The sequence below is a fragment of the Myotis lucifugus genome, unplaced genomic scaffold (assembly GCF_000147115.1).
Source record: "Myotis lucifugus unplaced genomic scaffold, Myoluc2.0 scaffold_419, whole genome shotgun sequence".
In the NCBI taxonomy this organism is placed as follows: domain Eukaryota; kingdom Metazoa; phylum Chordata; class Mammalia; order Chiroptera; family Vespertilionidae; genus Myotis; species Myotis lucifugus.
The window spans coordinates 225,084-239,914 of record NW_005871467.1 but is presented as its reverse complement, the minus strand read 5'-3'; the positions used below and the strand labels follow the sequence as shown (position 1 = coordinate 239,914).

Sequence of the window (14,831 nt, the reverse complement as noted above, 5' to 3'; positions counted from 1 at the left end):
AAAGAAAAAAGCGTCTTTACCTTCTGGTTCCAACAGTTGGGGGATTTTTAATTCTCGTTCTGCGATTCTGAAGGCCTCTCTCAGATTGTCTTTGTTGGATCTCTGCTTCACACTCTTCATGTCAATGAGGTCTGGTCGCAAGGCATGAATGACGGCCAAAAAAGCCATCCCATTTCTCCAGCTTGACTTAAAATCCGTCACACTGACAGACTCAGACCTATCACAAAAGGACAAAAAAACATGACATATACTATTGAAAAAAATATGTCAACGCACCCCACTCTCTTCAATAGTAATTAAAACAAATCTGAGTGACTCAAATCATAAATCATCCTGGGAAAATATTTTATTTTAATCTTGTGGTCAAATTAAAGTAAAATGGCAAGTTTGATGAGGCTCACGTTACTAAAGAACATCGGTTCTCTAAGTGTGACCCCGGGACCAGCAGTAGCAGCAGCAGCACCAAGGCTGCAAGTGCTAGAAATACTAATTCTCAGGCCCCGCCCCAGACCTACGGAATCAGCTCGGGGTGGGAGGACACTGAAATCTGTGTGTCTCAAAGCCTTCACGCGACAATGATACTCACTCAGTTTAATGTTCCTCATTCAACAATCTGTTGGCTCGAGACTGACTTAGAATCTCTACATACAGTTAAGTTCCTTTCACTTGGGGAAAATTTATCTCTCATTGGAACAAACTAAATGATATACTGTGCCAGACCAATAATGGCCCGTAGCTCATCGGATACAGAGCCTTGTCACTCCTCTGCTTCACACTGGTCATCACAGGTGAAGGGCTGAACAAAACGTGGTGTATACATGCAATGGGATATTATTCAGCCCTAAAAAGGAAGGACATTCTGATACGTGCTACAACATGAATAAACTCTGAAGGTGTTATGCTGAGTGAAATAAGCCAGCCACAAAAGGACAAATACTTTATGGTTCTATTCATTGAAGGCACCTAGAATAGTGAAATTCACGGATTGGAAAAGTAGACCACTGGTTGCCGGAGGTTGAGGGGAGGGAGAAATGGGAAGTTGTGTAATAGATCACAGAGCTTTAGTTTAGCAGGATGGAAGAAGTTTGGAGCTGGATAGTGGTCTTGGTTGCACAACAATATGGATGTACTTAATGCCATTAAACTACGTACTTAAAATGGTAAATTTTATATTATGTATACTTTATCACAATAACAAATTGGGGGGGGGAACAACTTTGTAGCTTGTTAGTGTATTTAAAATAACATTTCTCACTCTGGCCCACAAAGACTTACAAGATTTTGCCCCGTTTAATTCTCCCCCCTCAATATCTCCCCTCTCTTGCAATGTTGCAGTCATACTGGCCTCATCCTGCTTTTCTATAGTTACATTCTTCTTTTTTGGGGGGAGAAGGATGACATCTGATCAATGTTTATTTAAAAAAATTTTTTGCAATTACAGTTTACATTTAATATTATGTTGTATTACTTTGACGTGTACAGAATAGTGCTTAGACAATCAGATACTTTACAAAGTGTTCCCCTCCATGTTTCCAGTACCCACCTGGCACCATACATAGGTATTACATGTTTCTGACTATATTTCCTGTGCTGTACTTTACATCCCCATAGTCATGCTCTTTTTAGTCCTTCTGCTACTAGCCAGCTTTCTCCCAGACCTTCGTACACCTGAAGCCTTCTCCTGCAAGCCCAGCTCAAAGGTCTCCTCCTCAGAAAAGTGCTCTATACCCACCTAAGATACATGCGACCCTCTTCCTACCCTTGACACTCCCATTCATCATAAGTCCTTCCCAACCTTATCGCCAACTGTAATTGTATTTATTCACCTGCTCCCCCCACTAGGGTGCAAGCCCCTTGAGAGCAAGAGCTTGTCTTTCTTGTCCGTCATGGTAGAGTCACCCCACAAACGGTAGCTGGTATAGAAAGATGCTTACTATATATATTTCAAATCATTCCATCAGTCACTAATGTGTATCTGACAAGGGAACCGTTATTCAGTATTTGACGAGAGATGAAGATATTATAAAAGAGTACAGTTGCCTACAAAGTATAGGAAAAATTCCAGAACAACTATAGTTTCCTTTAGTATCCTATAAAAAACACAAGGAAATTCAATGGGCTAATTTAAAGTATAAATCAAATCGTAAAAGCTACTCAAGAAACAGTCTGCTTCAGATGACCTGGGCTTTCCTTAAGAAACAAAGCCTAAATTATGAACGTGAAATTACATGGTAGTCAGTGATTTTTGTCTTATTTAACAAATGCCTATGTGGTCCCTACTGTGTCCAGAAATTGTTCCAAATGCTGTCAAAAAAAGAATTATTATAACACACTTAATAACCCTATGAAGTCAGTGAGTATTGCCCACATTTTATGAGTGAGGAAACTCAAACACAAAGTGTCTTCAGTCACCAGTCAGAAGTGCTGGGAGCCATGACTCAAACCCAGGTATTCGGCTTCCGAGTGTGCGCTTAGAGACTGGACTGAATTGACAGCTAAAGAGACAGGGGCTGGGGCTGGGGGCAGGGCCAGGCCACCTTCAGCGTGCTGAGGGCCAGCACCCGCTCTGTGCTGAATAAAGCACCAGGCTATGAGGTCAGCTCTGCACTGAGGAGCAGAAACCAATGCCACAAAGAACATGTTGCCGCCAGGCCTTAGAGAGGGCAGGGGTCAGGCTCCAAGGTGACTGGAAGGATAGGGGCTCATTTAGAAGTCTCAAATGGGGGCCCGAGTGATCTTCAGAAATAGGAAGATACATGTTTCTTACAGCACAGTCATACATGTGAGTGCTAGAGAATCACAGAACATTGAAATAAATGTTAGCTAAAAATACCACCAAGGATGGCCAAAAGTAGAACAGACTCCTTATGAATTACTTAAGAATTAATTATTACATCTTAATAAATTTAGCATAAATTCTATAGTTGAAAAATAAGGAAGGACACGGGGAAAAGATAAACTGTGGTAAAATTCGTGAACTTTGAATTTCATTTATCCATAAATGAAACAAATCTGAGTAGGATGCAATAATGCTTTTCCCCACATACTATATTTGGGATTTAAAAATTTTAGAAAACTAAAGTAAACTGGTCTCTGGGAGGTTCAAGAAAAAGTTTGATTAATATTTATAACCTATAAGATATGCATGCTTGGGTGCCTCACAGAACAGAGGTAAAGCTGAAGGCAGAAATTAACATCTCCGTCTTTCATTAGGAAGGAGTTACTCAGAAGCCCGCATTCTCTGAAAGGGCTTATTAGCAACACATTTATGCCTCTATTTATGCAGACAATGCTATGATGTGACAAGGAACTCCCCAGCTCTTCTCCTGGTGAGTTCTCCTGCATCCTAATTCTTCATTTCTCTCAAACTCCATCCCAGCAGTTAGTTAAAATGAAAAAGCAAATGTCTCCCAAGAGCAGAAAACAATTTTCTTTGTGTGTAAAAACAACAACAACAACAAAATTATGAGCACTAACTTCCCTTCATCATCCCTACTTTTTAAAAACATACACTCTCTTGTCTCTTTGTTTCCTGAGCTCTGAGTTTCTAAACAATGGGAACTGTGGTCTTTTAATGTAGTCATATACAGTTCCAGGGGGTAATTTTATAAATTGGTTACTTATTTGCTTATTTGTTCATTCACCCACTCAGCGCACATTTATGGAGCATTACCATGAACTCACATTATGCCAGTGGTTCTCAACCTTCTGGCCCTTTAAATACAGTTCCTCATGTTGTGACCCAACCATAAAATTATTTTCGTTGCTACTTCATAACTGTAATGTTGCTACTGTTATGAATCGTAATGTAAATATCTGATATGCAGGATGGTCTTAGGCGACCCCTGTGAAAGGGTCGTTCGACCGCCAAAGGGGTCGCGACCCACAGGTTGAGAACCGCTGCATTATGCTTAAGTTCTAAGGAAGCACAGTCAATTAAGACATAGTCTTGACTTTTAAAGAGCTCCTACTGTGGTAAAACTTTTGGAGTCTAAGTCCACCTTCCCAATGCACAGGGGAATTGTGCCCAAAGACAAGGATATTGGAAGAGCACTTTAACTGCACAGAGGCCACCTCCACATGTGGATGGGAGTGAGGTGAAGTTACCCAGATGATACCACCTTCTGGTCCTCAAAACCAGGGGTGGCTGAGCTCGTGGACTTCCACATTTGGAAAACACACTATGAGAGGAAGCAGGTAGTGTTATGAGAGGGAAGCGTTCGGTAGTGTTACACCAGTTGGCCTGAATTTCAAACCTAGAGGTCAGCAACTCTGTGTTGGTGGGTACAACGGTCCTGAGTGTCTCCTCTGGTCGTAGCCAACTACTTACGTGGCACACTGCTCCTGAGCCCACAAGAGAAGAGCTTTCTTTGCAGACATCTGCCACCTTTTTTGGGCTTTGGAGCATTTCTTCACAGGAGGACTTGAGGTAGGAGATGACTCAGCCACACTCACATCGTCCAGGGAAGGTTGATTGGAATTGCAAGAAAGAGTCTGGGCAAGTTCCTCAATCTAAGGAAGACATAATTATAGTTAACGTACACAGGAGCATAAGCTAGCAGCATGGAGGCAAAACCTTCAGCCAAGCCCAGCTGGCGTGGCTCGGTGGTTGAGCGTAGACCTAGGAACCAGGAGGTCACGATTCAATTCCCAGTCAGGACACATGCCTGGGTTGTGATCTTGATCCCCAGTAGAGGGCATGCAGGAGGCAGCCAATCAATGATTCTCTCTCATCATTGATGTTTCTGTCTCTCTCTCCCTCTCTCTTCCTCTCTGAAATCAATAAAAATATATATTTTTAAAAGCACCAGTCACAAAAAAAAAGTTGATAAATTTGAACTACATTGAAATTATGAATGTCTGTTCATTGAAAGATTAAAAAGGCAAGCCACAGAGTCAGAGATTTGCAGCTTATATATACCCAACAACATATCCAGAATATATTTTAACACTCTATAAGTCATTACACACAACAGCATAGCTAAAATAAAAATTTAATCCCAAGTATTAGGATTATGGCGACACTATGAATGAGAACAAGTCTGAAAAACTATTTGGCAGCACCTACTAAAGCTGACGATCACTTGCCCTAGGGGCCAGGGCTCCATTCCTGGAATAGTACATGCAACAGAAATGAGGGCTTATGCCACTAAAGGGCCTACGCAAGAATGTTCCTAGCAGCTTTATTCATAACAGCTAAAAACTGGCAACAAAAGACATGTCCATCAACAGTACATGCTTCAAAAGCATGAATCTCACAGCCAAGATGTTAAGCGAAATAAGTCACACACAAAAGAGGATCTGGTGTATGCAAGAGAAATCACTTATACTTCCCTTTATATGAAGTTAAAGCTTTAGTTTTGCAAACCTTATTGCCCAGCAATTCCACTTCTAGGAATTTGGCCCATGGAAATAATTAAGATTGTATGCAAAAGTTTTATCATAAGGGTAGTCTTTTTGGAATTGCTTACAATCACACACAAAAATATGAGCATTCTGACTGCCCATTAATGAAATACGTACTTTAAAATAGAATACCATGCTTCCATTAAGAAATGTATAAGTTCAGAAGGGTGTTAATTAGAACAGGTTGAAAAATATGAAGAGTATGACCTTATTTTTTAAAGATTTGTAGGGTGTCCCAAAAAATGTATACACATACTTTGAGTAATTATAAAGGCAGTGTTTATTAAAATACACTTCATTTTCAAAATTGAGCTATCAGCTGTTAAAGTATATATACATTTTTTAGCATACCCTATACATATATGAATATATATATTAATTATTGCTGCATATATCATGAAGACTGTACAATAAATTACTCAGAGTGGTTACTATGAGTAGTGGAATTAAAGATATTTTTTCTCTTTTTATTATCTATACTGACATTTTAAATTATATTTCAAATACTGTGGAAAGTATGAAGAAATCATATAAATGTCTATGAATTATCAAATTTTAACATTTTATCACATTTGTCTCACATTTTTTAAAGAAATACAACACAGCTACACTTTAAGCCTTCTGTCTTTCTCTCTCCAATTTCATTTCCGAGAGGGAGAAAACCACAATCCTAAATTTACTTTTCATCATCCTCATGCATATTATTCTATAATAACTACAAATGTAGGTATCCAGAAGTGCTGTCTCATTTCACATGTTTTAAATGTTATATAAGTCATGTTATTTTCTAAAATAAGCATTTGTTACCCACAACAAAATTTTAAGTTATTTTTAAAGTAATCCTGGAACTTTCTAGAAAACCTGCACTAATTCAGAGCCCCAAACCTGAAAGAGTAAGTGTCAGAAAGCCAGGACTCTCACTGTCTTATTCACAGTTGTTTTCTTGGTGTCTCAGCACAAAAACTAGCACATAGTTGGTGCTCAAAAATACTAGTATTTGTAGAATGAAATACATCTATGAGTTAGTCTTGCGACAGAACTGGATGGTGCAGGATTATTAGTCTGGACAAAGGTCTTCAACAAGAGGGAGATTTTACAAAGTTTAGTGGGTTCGTTTTCAAGCATTTACTCCAGGAGCTTTCTACTCTCTTTCCTACCAAAGGAAATAAAGGATAATGAGCAATAATTTACCATGACAGGTCTATTCAGACTGGTGCTGATCTCATCGATAACACAGCTTTCAATTTTCAATTGAAAAAGAACATAAATGGCAAAAGGGCTGCTATCTGTTTTCTACCCGGCAAGGTTTCCCGGTGTCCTAGTTCTGGAGGAAGCTCAGGACTGAATCTGGCATCAAACCACCCTCATTGCATTACACTGATTTCATATCGTGGTGATTAGAACAGAAATAATTTTCGTATCGTCGAACTACTTACATGAAAGTGCAGTATTATTATCCAAATCAGGCCAAGAATAATGGATGGGTTTCCCTCTATAATATCAGCAACGTGAATATTGATGAGCTTAATCTGGGAAAGAAAAAAGGCAGATGAAAAGGAGAAAATATTCCACAGTATTAACCTCTCCAATGAGTCTCCAAGTGAAATTCATACTCACCGATCGGCTTTTTAGGAATGTCAGGGCATGTTCTATATTGAGTCTACACTGGAATGTATTAGATCCTTTATCTCGAGGCTATGAAATTCAAGCAAAATATATGACTCAGAAATGTTTTATTTTAAAAGTCAACAAAAGTTCCTTAATGTCACTTGAAGAGCTTACCAACTGCTGTCCTGAGAGTACTTCTAAGAGGTCCAGGAGGACATGGCCCTTTTGAATGTCTGTGAATAGGTCGGATATAACTGAGGGAGGAGTGTGCTGCAAAAGGTCACAAGAAAAATCATCTCACACTTCGGTCCAAAAACACAGTACCTGTAAGAATCTCATAAATATGCACCGTGTCTTTGCAAACGCTAGGGATCGGTAGTGATATTCTTCTTAATCAACAGAGACAGAGAACACAGGAAGTTCCCTATCAAAACATGATAAGAAAAGCGGGGAACTTGAGTTATCTTGTGGCAAATTTCTAGTCACAAACACTCTTTTCAGCTTCCACTGAGCGCTTAACAACTGCGTAGAGGTGGCATTCAAGACCTTTACAGTCAGCCAACGGTGACCCACTTGGGAAGCGGGTTACATTTCCAGAGTAACCTGTTTATGAATTTACCCTTTTTAGAATTAGGAGCATGGTGTTGGGACCGGCAGCCTGTGAGAAGAGGCTCATTCATTTTTGTTTGTAGGCCATTCCAGGCACTTGGCATCTCTGAGAGACAGAACAGCCCAGTGATTAAGATCAAGGCCTCTGGGTCCACTCTGCCTGGAATTTGTATCCCAGCACCATCACTTTTAAGCTCTGGGACCTTAGTTCTCTGTGCCTTTTCTTCCTTGCTCTGCAAAGAGGAATAACACTATCTCTGAGACACATTCAGTAGAAACCGAATGTCAGATTTAGACTTTTGATCTTCTCCCAACTAGCCATATGCGGTATGAAACTCTCTCCTGATGCTGGACAGCGGCAGTCACAGCTCCCAGTCAGCTATGCGATCAGGAAGGTAAACAACTGACACTACACAGTGCATTCCTTGTGTTAGATGACTTTGCCCAACTGAAGGTGAATGTCAGTATTCTAAGCACATTTAAAGTGGGCTAGACGCCCTGGCCAGTGTGGCTCCGTTGCTTGGAGCATCATCCCGTACACTGAAAGGCGGTGGGTTCGATTCCCGGTCAAGGCACATACCCAGGTTGTGGGTTTGATCCCTGGCCAGGTCATGTAAGGGAGATAATCAATATTTCTCTCTCACATCAATGTTCCTTTCTCTCCCCGCCCCCAACTTCCTCTCTAAAATCAATATCTTCATGTGAGAAATAAATAGATAGATAATAAAGTGGGCTAGGCAGGCTATGATGTTTGGTAGGTTAGGTGTGTATTAATTTTTGACACAATATTTTCATCTGGTAATGGGTTCGTTAGGACAAAACCCTGTAAGTCAAGGAGCATCAGTACATTTGAATAACATAGCACTCAATTTATATGAATCATAATTATTTTCATTTCATTTGATAACAGATTTGTTGTTGCTTCAAATATTTTTATAGCACCTTCTCTCATTTCCTTAAAGTGCGCCTTTTTTGTGTGTTAGGAAAGAATAACACATATGTGAAAACAAGATCAAGGTGACATTCAACACATTCTTTCAGCCTTTTACATGTCACCAATGCCATTTTTGGGACCCAAACTGACAGAGTAGGAGAAGTAATTCACATAAATGCAGAGCTGAATTTTTTCCCTCACCTTTGCCAACTGCGAGTTTATCCAGCAGGTGAAGGTTCTCTTCTGAGTGTCTTCCTGCTCAGCTATTTCAAAAAGGACAACAGCAGTTATCAAACAAGAAGCCCAGAAACCATTTGAACATATCAGAGCTTCATTTTCCCTTACAAATTTCCATCTAGCACTAACACGGTTGTAATAGACTGAGATAGTTGGTAGGACACTAATTTGAGTTCTCACATTTTTATAAAATCCGATGAGACTTCAGGTTGAGGACAGAAGAGAATCTGAGTAAATGGAATTGTAGGGTGTCTGCAATTGTTTAGGAAGCATAGTGACTGATTAGATATTAAAACTGTACTTTGCCTCATTGGATCTCTTTTTTTCTTTCTAACCCCATTTCATTTTTTCTGTATTACCAATTTAAATTAGTGATAGCCCAGTGACTTATAGCTTGTAGAGTGCTCAATAATGGTTAGCTGGACTGAATTCAGTTCTGACAAACCAACTGGATAGTTTAGGCTTTTCAGAGTTATTTCTGTTCTTTATAAATTTCACTTAATAAGCGAATTACAAATACCACAATTTTGTCCGATAATTCAAAATGTTAGCGCTAGCTGGTTTGGCTCAGTGTATAGAGTGTCAGCCTGTGGACTGAAGGGCTCCAGGTTCAATTCCGGTCAAGGGCACATGCCCCGGTTGTGGGCTTGATCCCCAGTAAGGGGCGTGCAGGAGGCAGCTGATCAATGATTCTCTCTCATCACTGATGTTTCGATCTTTCTCTCCCTCTCCCTTCCTCTCTGAAATCAATAAAGACATATTTTTTAAATAATAAAATAAATAAAAATGTTTCCAATGGAAACCCTAAGTTATTCCTGTCCTAATTTGATTAAAATCTAATGGAAACAAGGGAAAAAAACACTAAGAGGCGCAGTCAGATCGAATCCCCGCCCGGTACGTTCCAGTTCGCAAAGGAAACAGTGCACTAATGAAACCTCCAGGAAAGGGTTTAGAAAGGAAACTCGGGGCTTTTAACTAACTCATTGTCCAAACATAACGCCTCGTCATCCTGGAAATAAGAACCCTTCAAAGGCAACAAGGGCCCTTTGCTAATGGCAAACAAAGATGTCCCAGGTACAATTAAACACCTTTGTAGCAGCTCAATTAAGTGGCCCTGAATGTGCCGCTTCATTTACCCTTGACGCACTTCTCTCATTTTCATACTGGCTTATCCCTGAAAAGCAGTATTAATCCAGCAAGAACCACAGCCAAATAGCTCCCCTAATAAGTAACCTTTTGTTCTTTTTCAAAGTCTGATCCACTGGGGGAAAAAATAGTTGAGAGCCACATACTTTAAAGCATCTTAATTTAAATGAGAGAGCGTTTTTTCAATGGTTGGATTTTATTTTTTAATTTCCAGGATTACTTTCTAATAAAATAATAAAACTCTTCTTAAAATGGCATGCAAAGTATAGAACCTTTTAGTCAGCAGTTATTAGGAGCAGAGAAAAGAAGAAAGGAAGGAAGGAAGGAAGGAAGGGAGGGAGGGAGGAAGGAAGGAAGGAAGGAAGGAAGGAAGGAAGGGAGGGAGAAGGGAGGGAGAGAAGGAGGGAAGGAAGGAAATAACAAAATCTATTATAACGATGAGTTTCTTAAAATGCCAAGAAATAGAGAATGAGATATTCTATATCCCATTTTTAAGACAAATATAAAATACATATAATGTAGGGAAATATACTAGGTGAATTTTACTTGGGCCCATATAAATATCCTTCATAATCATTCTTAGAAAATATCTGACTGAATTTGAGAAATGAGGCATGGAAGGCAAAGATTTTCTCTAGGTGCCATTACCATAAAAATACAGTTAATCCCTGACTCTGTTCTTATTCAATCTGCCTTTTGTGAGCTGGCAACTCCTATTGTTAGCTGGGAGGGAACTTAAATGAAAACACTGAGTTAAGTGTCATTAAAGAGTATGAATTTTAAGTTCATTACAAAGCTCATTATAAAACTACCATGGCTACTGGGTCCAGAAAGGTCCAGTTTCACAGAAGCGCATCTGAGATGTTGACGCCAGTCGTCTCCCCAAGCAGTAAGAGTTCACAAGTAGTTACCCAGGCATGAGAATCACTAGTTGACGTTGTCACTTAAACACGGAACGATGTGTTATTATGATGCAGCTTCTACAAGAATGTTCCTTACTGCATAGGGTCCCTGAAGAAGCTTTACACCCTCCTTCTATCCAGGAGTTTCTCTTCTTCCCTTTCTATTATTAGGTTATTGATAACAGGTTTACTGCACGCGGCCCAGATTTAGTCCTTTGACCTTTCACTCTCATTAAAGTCTGTGATCACTTCCTAATTCTTATTGAATAAGTTATTAATTCTTAGCCTAACATTCTAGGTCATTCGTAATTTGACTCCAACTTACTTTTTTCTGACTCATCTCCCATGACTGCTCTACTCCTATCCTTTATTGACTCATATCATATTTCTCTAGCCAAACTAAAATACCTCCTGAGATAGCACAGGGACCAGGGCCCAGGGCCCCAAGGACACCAGATAAATATAGCAACACTGGACCGCAAAAATGTCACCACCCTTCTGCTCAAAACGCAGAGGTAGCTGAGTTTATCTCCCTTCTCACGGCCTTCTTAAACTACTGACCCTCATTCGCAGTTGATCAAGATTTGACCCCTCATAGTCACCAGGCCACACAGCTGGGAAAGGAATATCAACTTAAGAAACATTCTAACCTGCGAAGAACTTTTGTCAGTTTATTTGAGCCACTTGTCGACAACTGCTGGGAAGCAAAATCTCAACAGACTGAGATAATGCTTGGGGAATGGCAGTTTTGCACCTTACTTTAACATTACAATCAAAAGAGGAGATGTAAGTGGGATTTATGAAATAGACTGGTGACAGATTAGGGAGGCAGGAGAAAGTGGAAACCTCTGGGCTTGAATAAAAAAGTAAAATGATAGACATACATACTTCTTTTATATAAGTCAATATCTATACTAATAAAAGGGTAATATGCTAATTAGGCCAGATGTCTTCCGGACAAAGCCACGGTGGCGGGGCCGAGGCAGAGGCGGTTAGGAGGGATCAGGCAGGCAGTCAGATGAGCAGTTAGCAGCCAGCGGTCCCAGATTGTGAGAGGGATGTCTGACTGCCAGTTTAGGCCTGATCCCAGGGAGTCGGACATCCCCCAAGGGGTCCCAGATTGGAGAAGGTGCAGGCCAGGCTGAGGGACACCCCCCATGCACGAATTTCATGCACCAGGCCTCTAGTAGGAGAGCCATAACCTCCCCATCGGCCCTGCCCTGAGTGTGACAGTGGCGGCGCCCCAACCCCCTGATCGGCCCTGCTCTGTGGGTGATAGAGGGTGGCGCCCCAACCGCCCCCCACGGGCCCTGCTCTGTGTGTGACGGGGTAGAGCCATAATCTCCCCATCGGCCCTGCTCTGTGGGTGATAGAGGGCGGCGCCCCAACCCCCTGATCCACCCTGCTCTGTGTGTGACAGGGGGTGGTGCCCTATTGGCCCTACTCTGTGAGTGACAGGGGGGAGCTCCCCAACCCCCTGATGGTCCCTGCTCTTTGCAAGACAGGGTACGGAGCCCCAGCCCCCCTGATGGGCCCTGCTCTGTGAGTGACGGGGTGGCACCGCAACCTCCCCATCGACCCTGCCTTGAGTGTGACAGGGGGCGGTGCCCCAACCCCCCAATCGGCCCTACCCTGAGCATGACTAGGGGTGGCATCGCAACCTCCCGATCCGCCCTGCTCTGTGCATGACAGGGGGTGGCATCGCAACCTCCCGATCCGCCCTGCTCTGTGCATGACAGGGGGTGGCGCCCCAACTCCCCAATCAGCCCTGCTCTGAGCCCGACCAGGGGCTGCACCTAGGGATTGGGCCTGCCCTCTGCCACCCGGGAGCAGGCCTAAGCCAGCAGGTCATTATCTCCTGAGGGGTCCCAGACTGCGAGAGGGCACAGGCTGGGCTGAGGGACCCCCCCCTCCCCCCCCCCCAGAGTGCACAAATTTTTGTGCACCAGGCCTCTAGTGTGTGTGTGTGTGTATATATATATATATATATATGTATTAGAAAGTAATACATAATGCTCATAAAACATTTTTTCAAACAGTAAGAGAAATTAAAAGTTGGTCTTAACCTTCCCCATGCCTCTCTTTTTTCCCACAGAGACATTAATTAACAGTTTCCTGTGCAACCTTCTAGATTAAGCATGTTAAGAACGAAAAACTCTAGCCAGTAAAAAGAACAAAGTCGATATATATGCACTGATGTGGATATATTAAGTAGAAAAGAGCAAGTTGTAAAAATAGTATGTTTACTGTTATTCTCTCTGTGTTTTTATTAAACGGTAGCTATGTGTACAGCCCAACACTTTGTTTCTATCTATGGTAATTACCACTGGCTGCTCATGTACTATAGTCACATACCTGCATGGGATTTCTCTCCTACTCATGTATGAACCTTAAACATTTATGTTTTGGCGTTTTTGCTTCCCCTTAGCACAATGCCAAGTAGAGAAGAGATACTAAATAAATGTTTGCCGATTCAAAGATTAGTAAATATTAGAAGTGTGGAGGATCAAACTGACTTGTTCTTGTATGGTGGAGAAGAATGTATTGGCAACAGTTACTTGGCCTATGTCCTACCCTAATCCTTGTTTAAACAACTCCTGGGCAATTTCTTTCTTTAACTAATAAAATGTCATGAATAAAAGAGTACATACTAATGAGACCCTGTTGCCATTCCCTAAAACACTACTGCCAACTCATTGTTAGCTGGACAGACAATGGTAAGGATAACTAAATTCAGAGGATAATGCTACCCATTTTAGATATGTGCTCCAACAGCCATTCCAAAGAAGCTGAAGAAGAAAGGGAACTAAAAGAAAAAAGGCCACCTCTTTTATTGTTTCTCATGGAGATGATGATAAACAGAAATAAATGAAAAAACAAAATAAGGGAATAAAATCATGCAGGTGCGCACACACACACACACAGCCTAAAATACTTGAAGAATAAACAGGAAAAGGCCTGTTATTTAACTACAGGAGACTATTAACTAACCGAGAAGGCAGGAGGACAATTTACGATACAATTTTTTGCAACCAACCCTGAGCAAACAAGCAAGCAAGCAAGAAAAATAAATACCGTGATACCAAGACTGAGATCCAGTTTACTGAACCAGAAAAGTGATTTAGAAGGTAAGTCCTAGCTAATATAATTTGAAAAACACAGTATGCAACCTCTAAATCCTTTTATTTTACATATTTCCCCCAGAGAATCCATATTGCCAAACTCAGCATTCCAGGGCTAAAATCAAACTCTACTTCCCTACCACTCCCTAAACCGTCCTCTCTCATGGTTCTATCTCAAGGATTCGACACCACCATCGTTTATCATCCCCAAGTACAGCCTAGCACCAAATCCTGCCAAACTTGCCTCCACAACGCTGATATCCACTTCCTCCTCTACACCTCTCTGCTCCCACAGCCCTCCTGCCCAACCCACCATCCGCTCTGTCCTGGGCCACTTCCATGGCCAACTAGGTCTTCCCCACCCCCTTCAATCTGTTTTCTATTTCAACCAATAAATATGAACATATTATCCTTCCCATCCCTTCATGGTTCTCTCTGCTCTGGATCAAGAGCAAAATCCCTAACAACCTTTAGGTCTTGCGTGGTCCACACAGAAGCATCACACCGGCCTCAGCACACACCACTCTCCCCGGAACCCTCGACTCCGGTCACTCTACCTTCTCTCAAGGCCTTTACAAGCTATGTTCCCTCTGCCACAACCATTTGTACCACCCTTCCCACCCTCCCTTCACCTAGTTAACTTCTCCTTTTGCTTAGGTCTCAGCTCATGTTGCATCCTGAAGCAAACCTAAGTCAATGTGTCTTCGTTATTTGCTTTCATAAAATCATGGATTTCTGCCCCGTATTTCGGACTTGCCTCAACTTGTAATCACTGGCAAGGTTAACAGCACTGGGTCTAGAGCCAGACTATCTGGGTTTGATCCTGTATCAACCACTTACTAGCAATGTGCCTCAGTCTTATCTGTA

At 41.5% G+C, this 14,831-nt stretch overlaps 1 protein-coding gene across 1 annotated transcript in view; it reads right to left on the bottom strand.

Annotated features, from left to right (window-relative positions):
• Positions 1–14,831, bottom strand: part of SYNE2 (spectrin repeat containing nuclear envelope protein 2) — a 254,062-nt gene that overhangs the window by 223,294 nt on the left and 15,937 nt on the right. Inside the window, 6 exon segments of the mRNA XM_023743920.1 lie at positions 21–217; positions 4,331–4,512; positions 6,843–6,935; positions 7,024–7,101; positions 7,189–7,284; positions 8,759–8,820. Coding sequence (XP_023599688.1) covers positions 21–217; positions 4,331–4,512; positions 6,843–6,935; positions 7,024–7,101; positions 7,189–7,284; positions 8,759–8,820 — 708 coding nt within the window.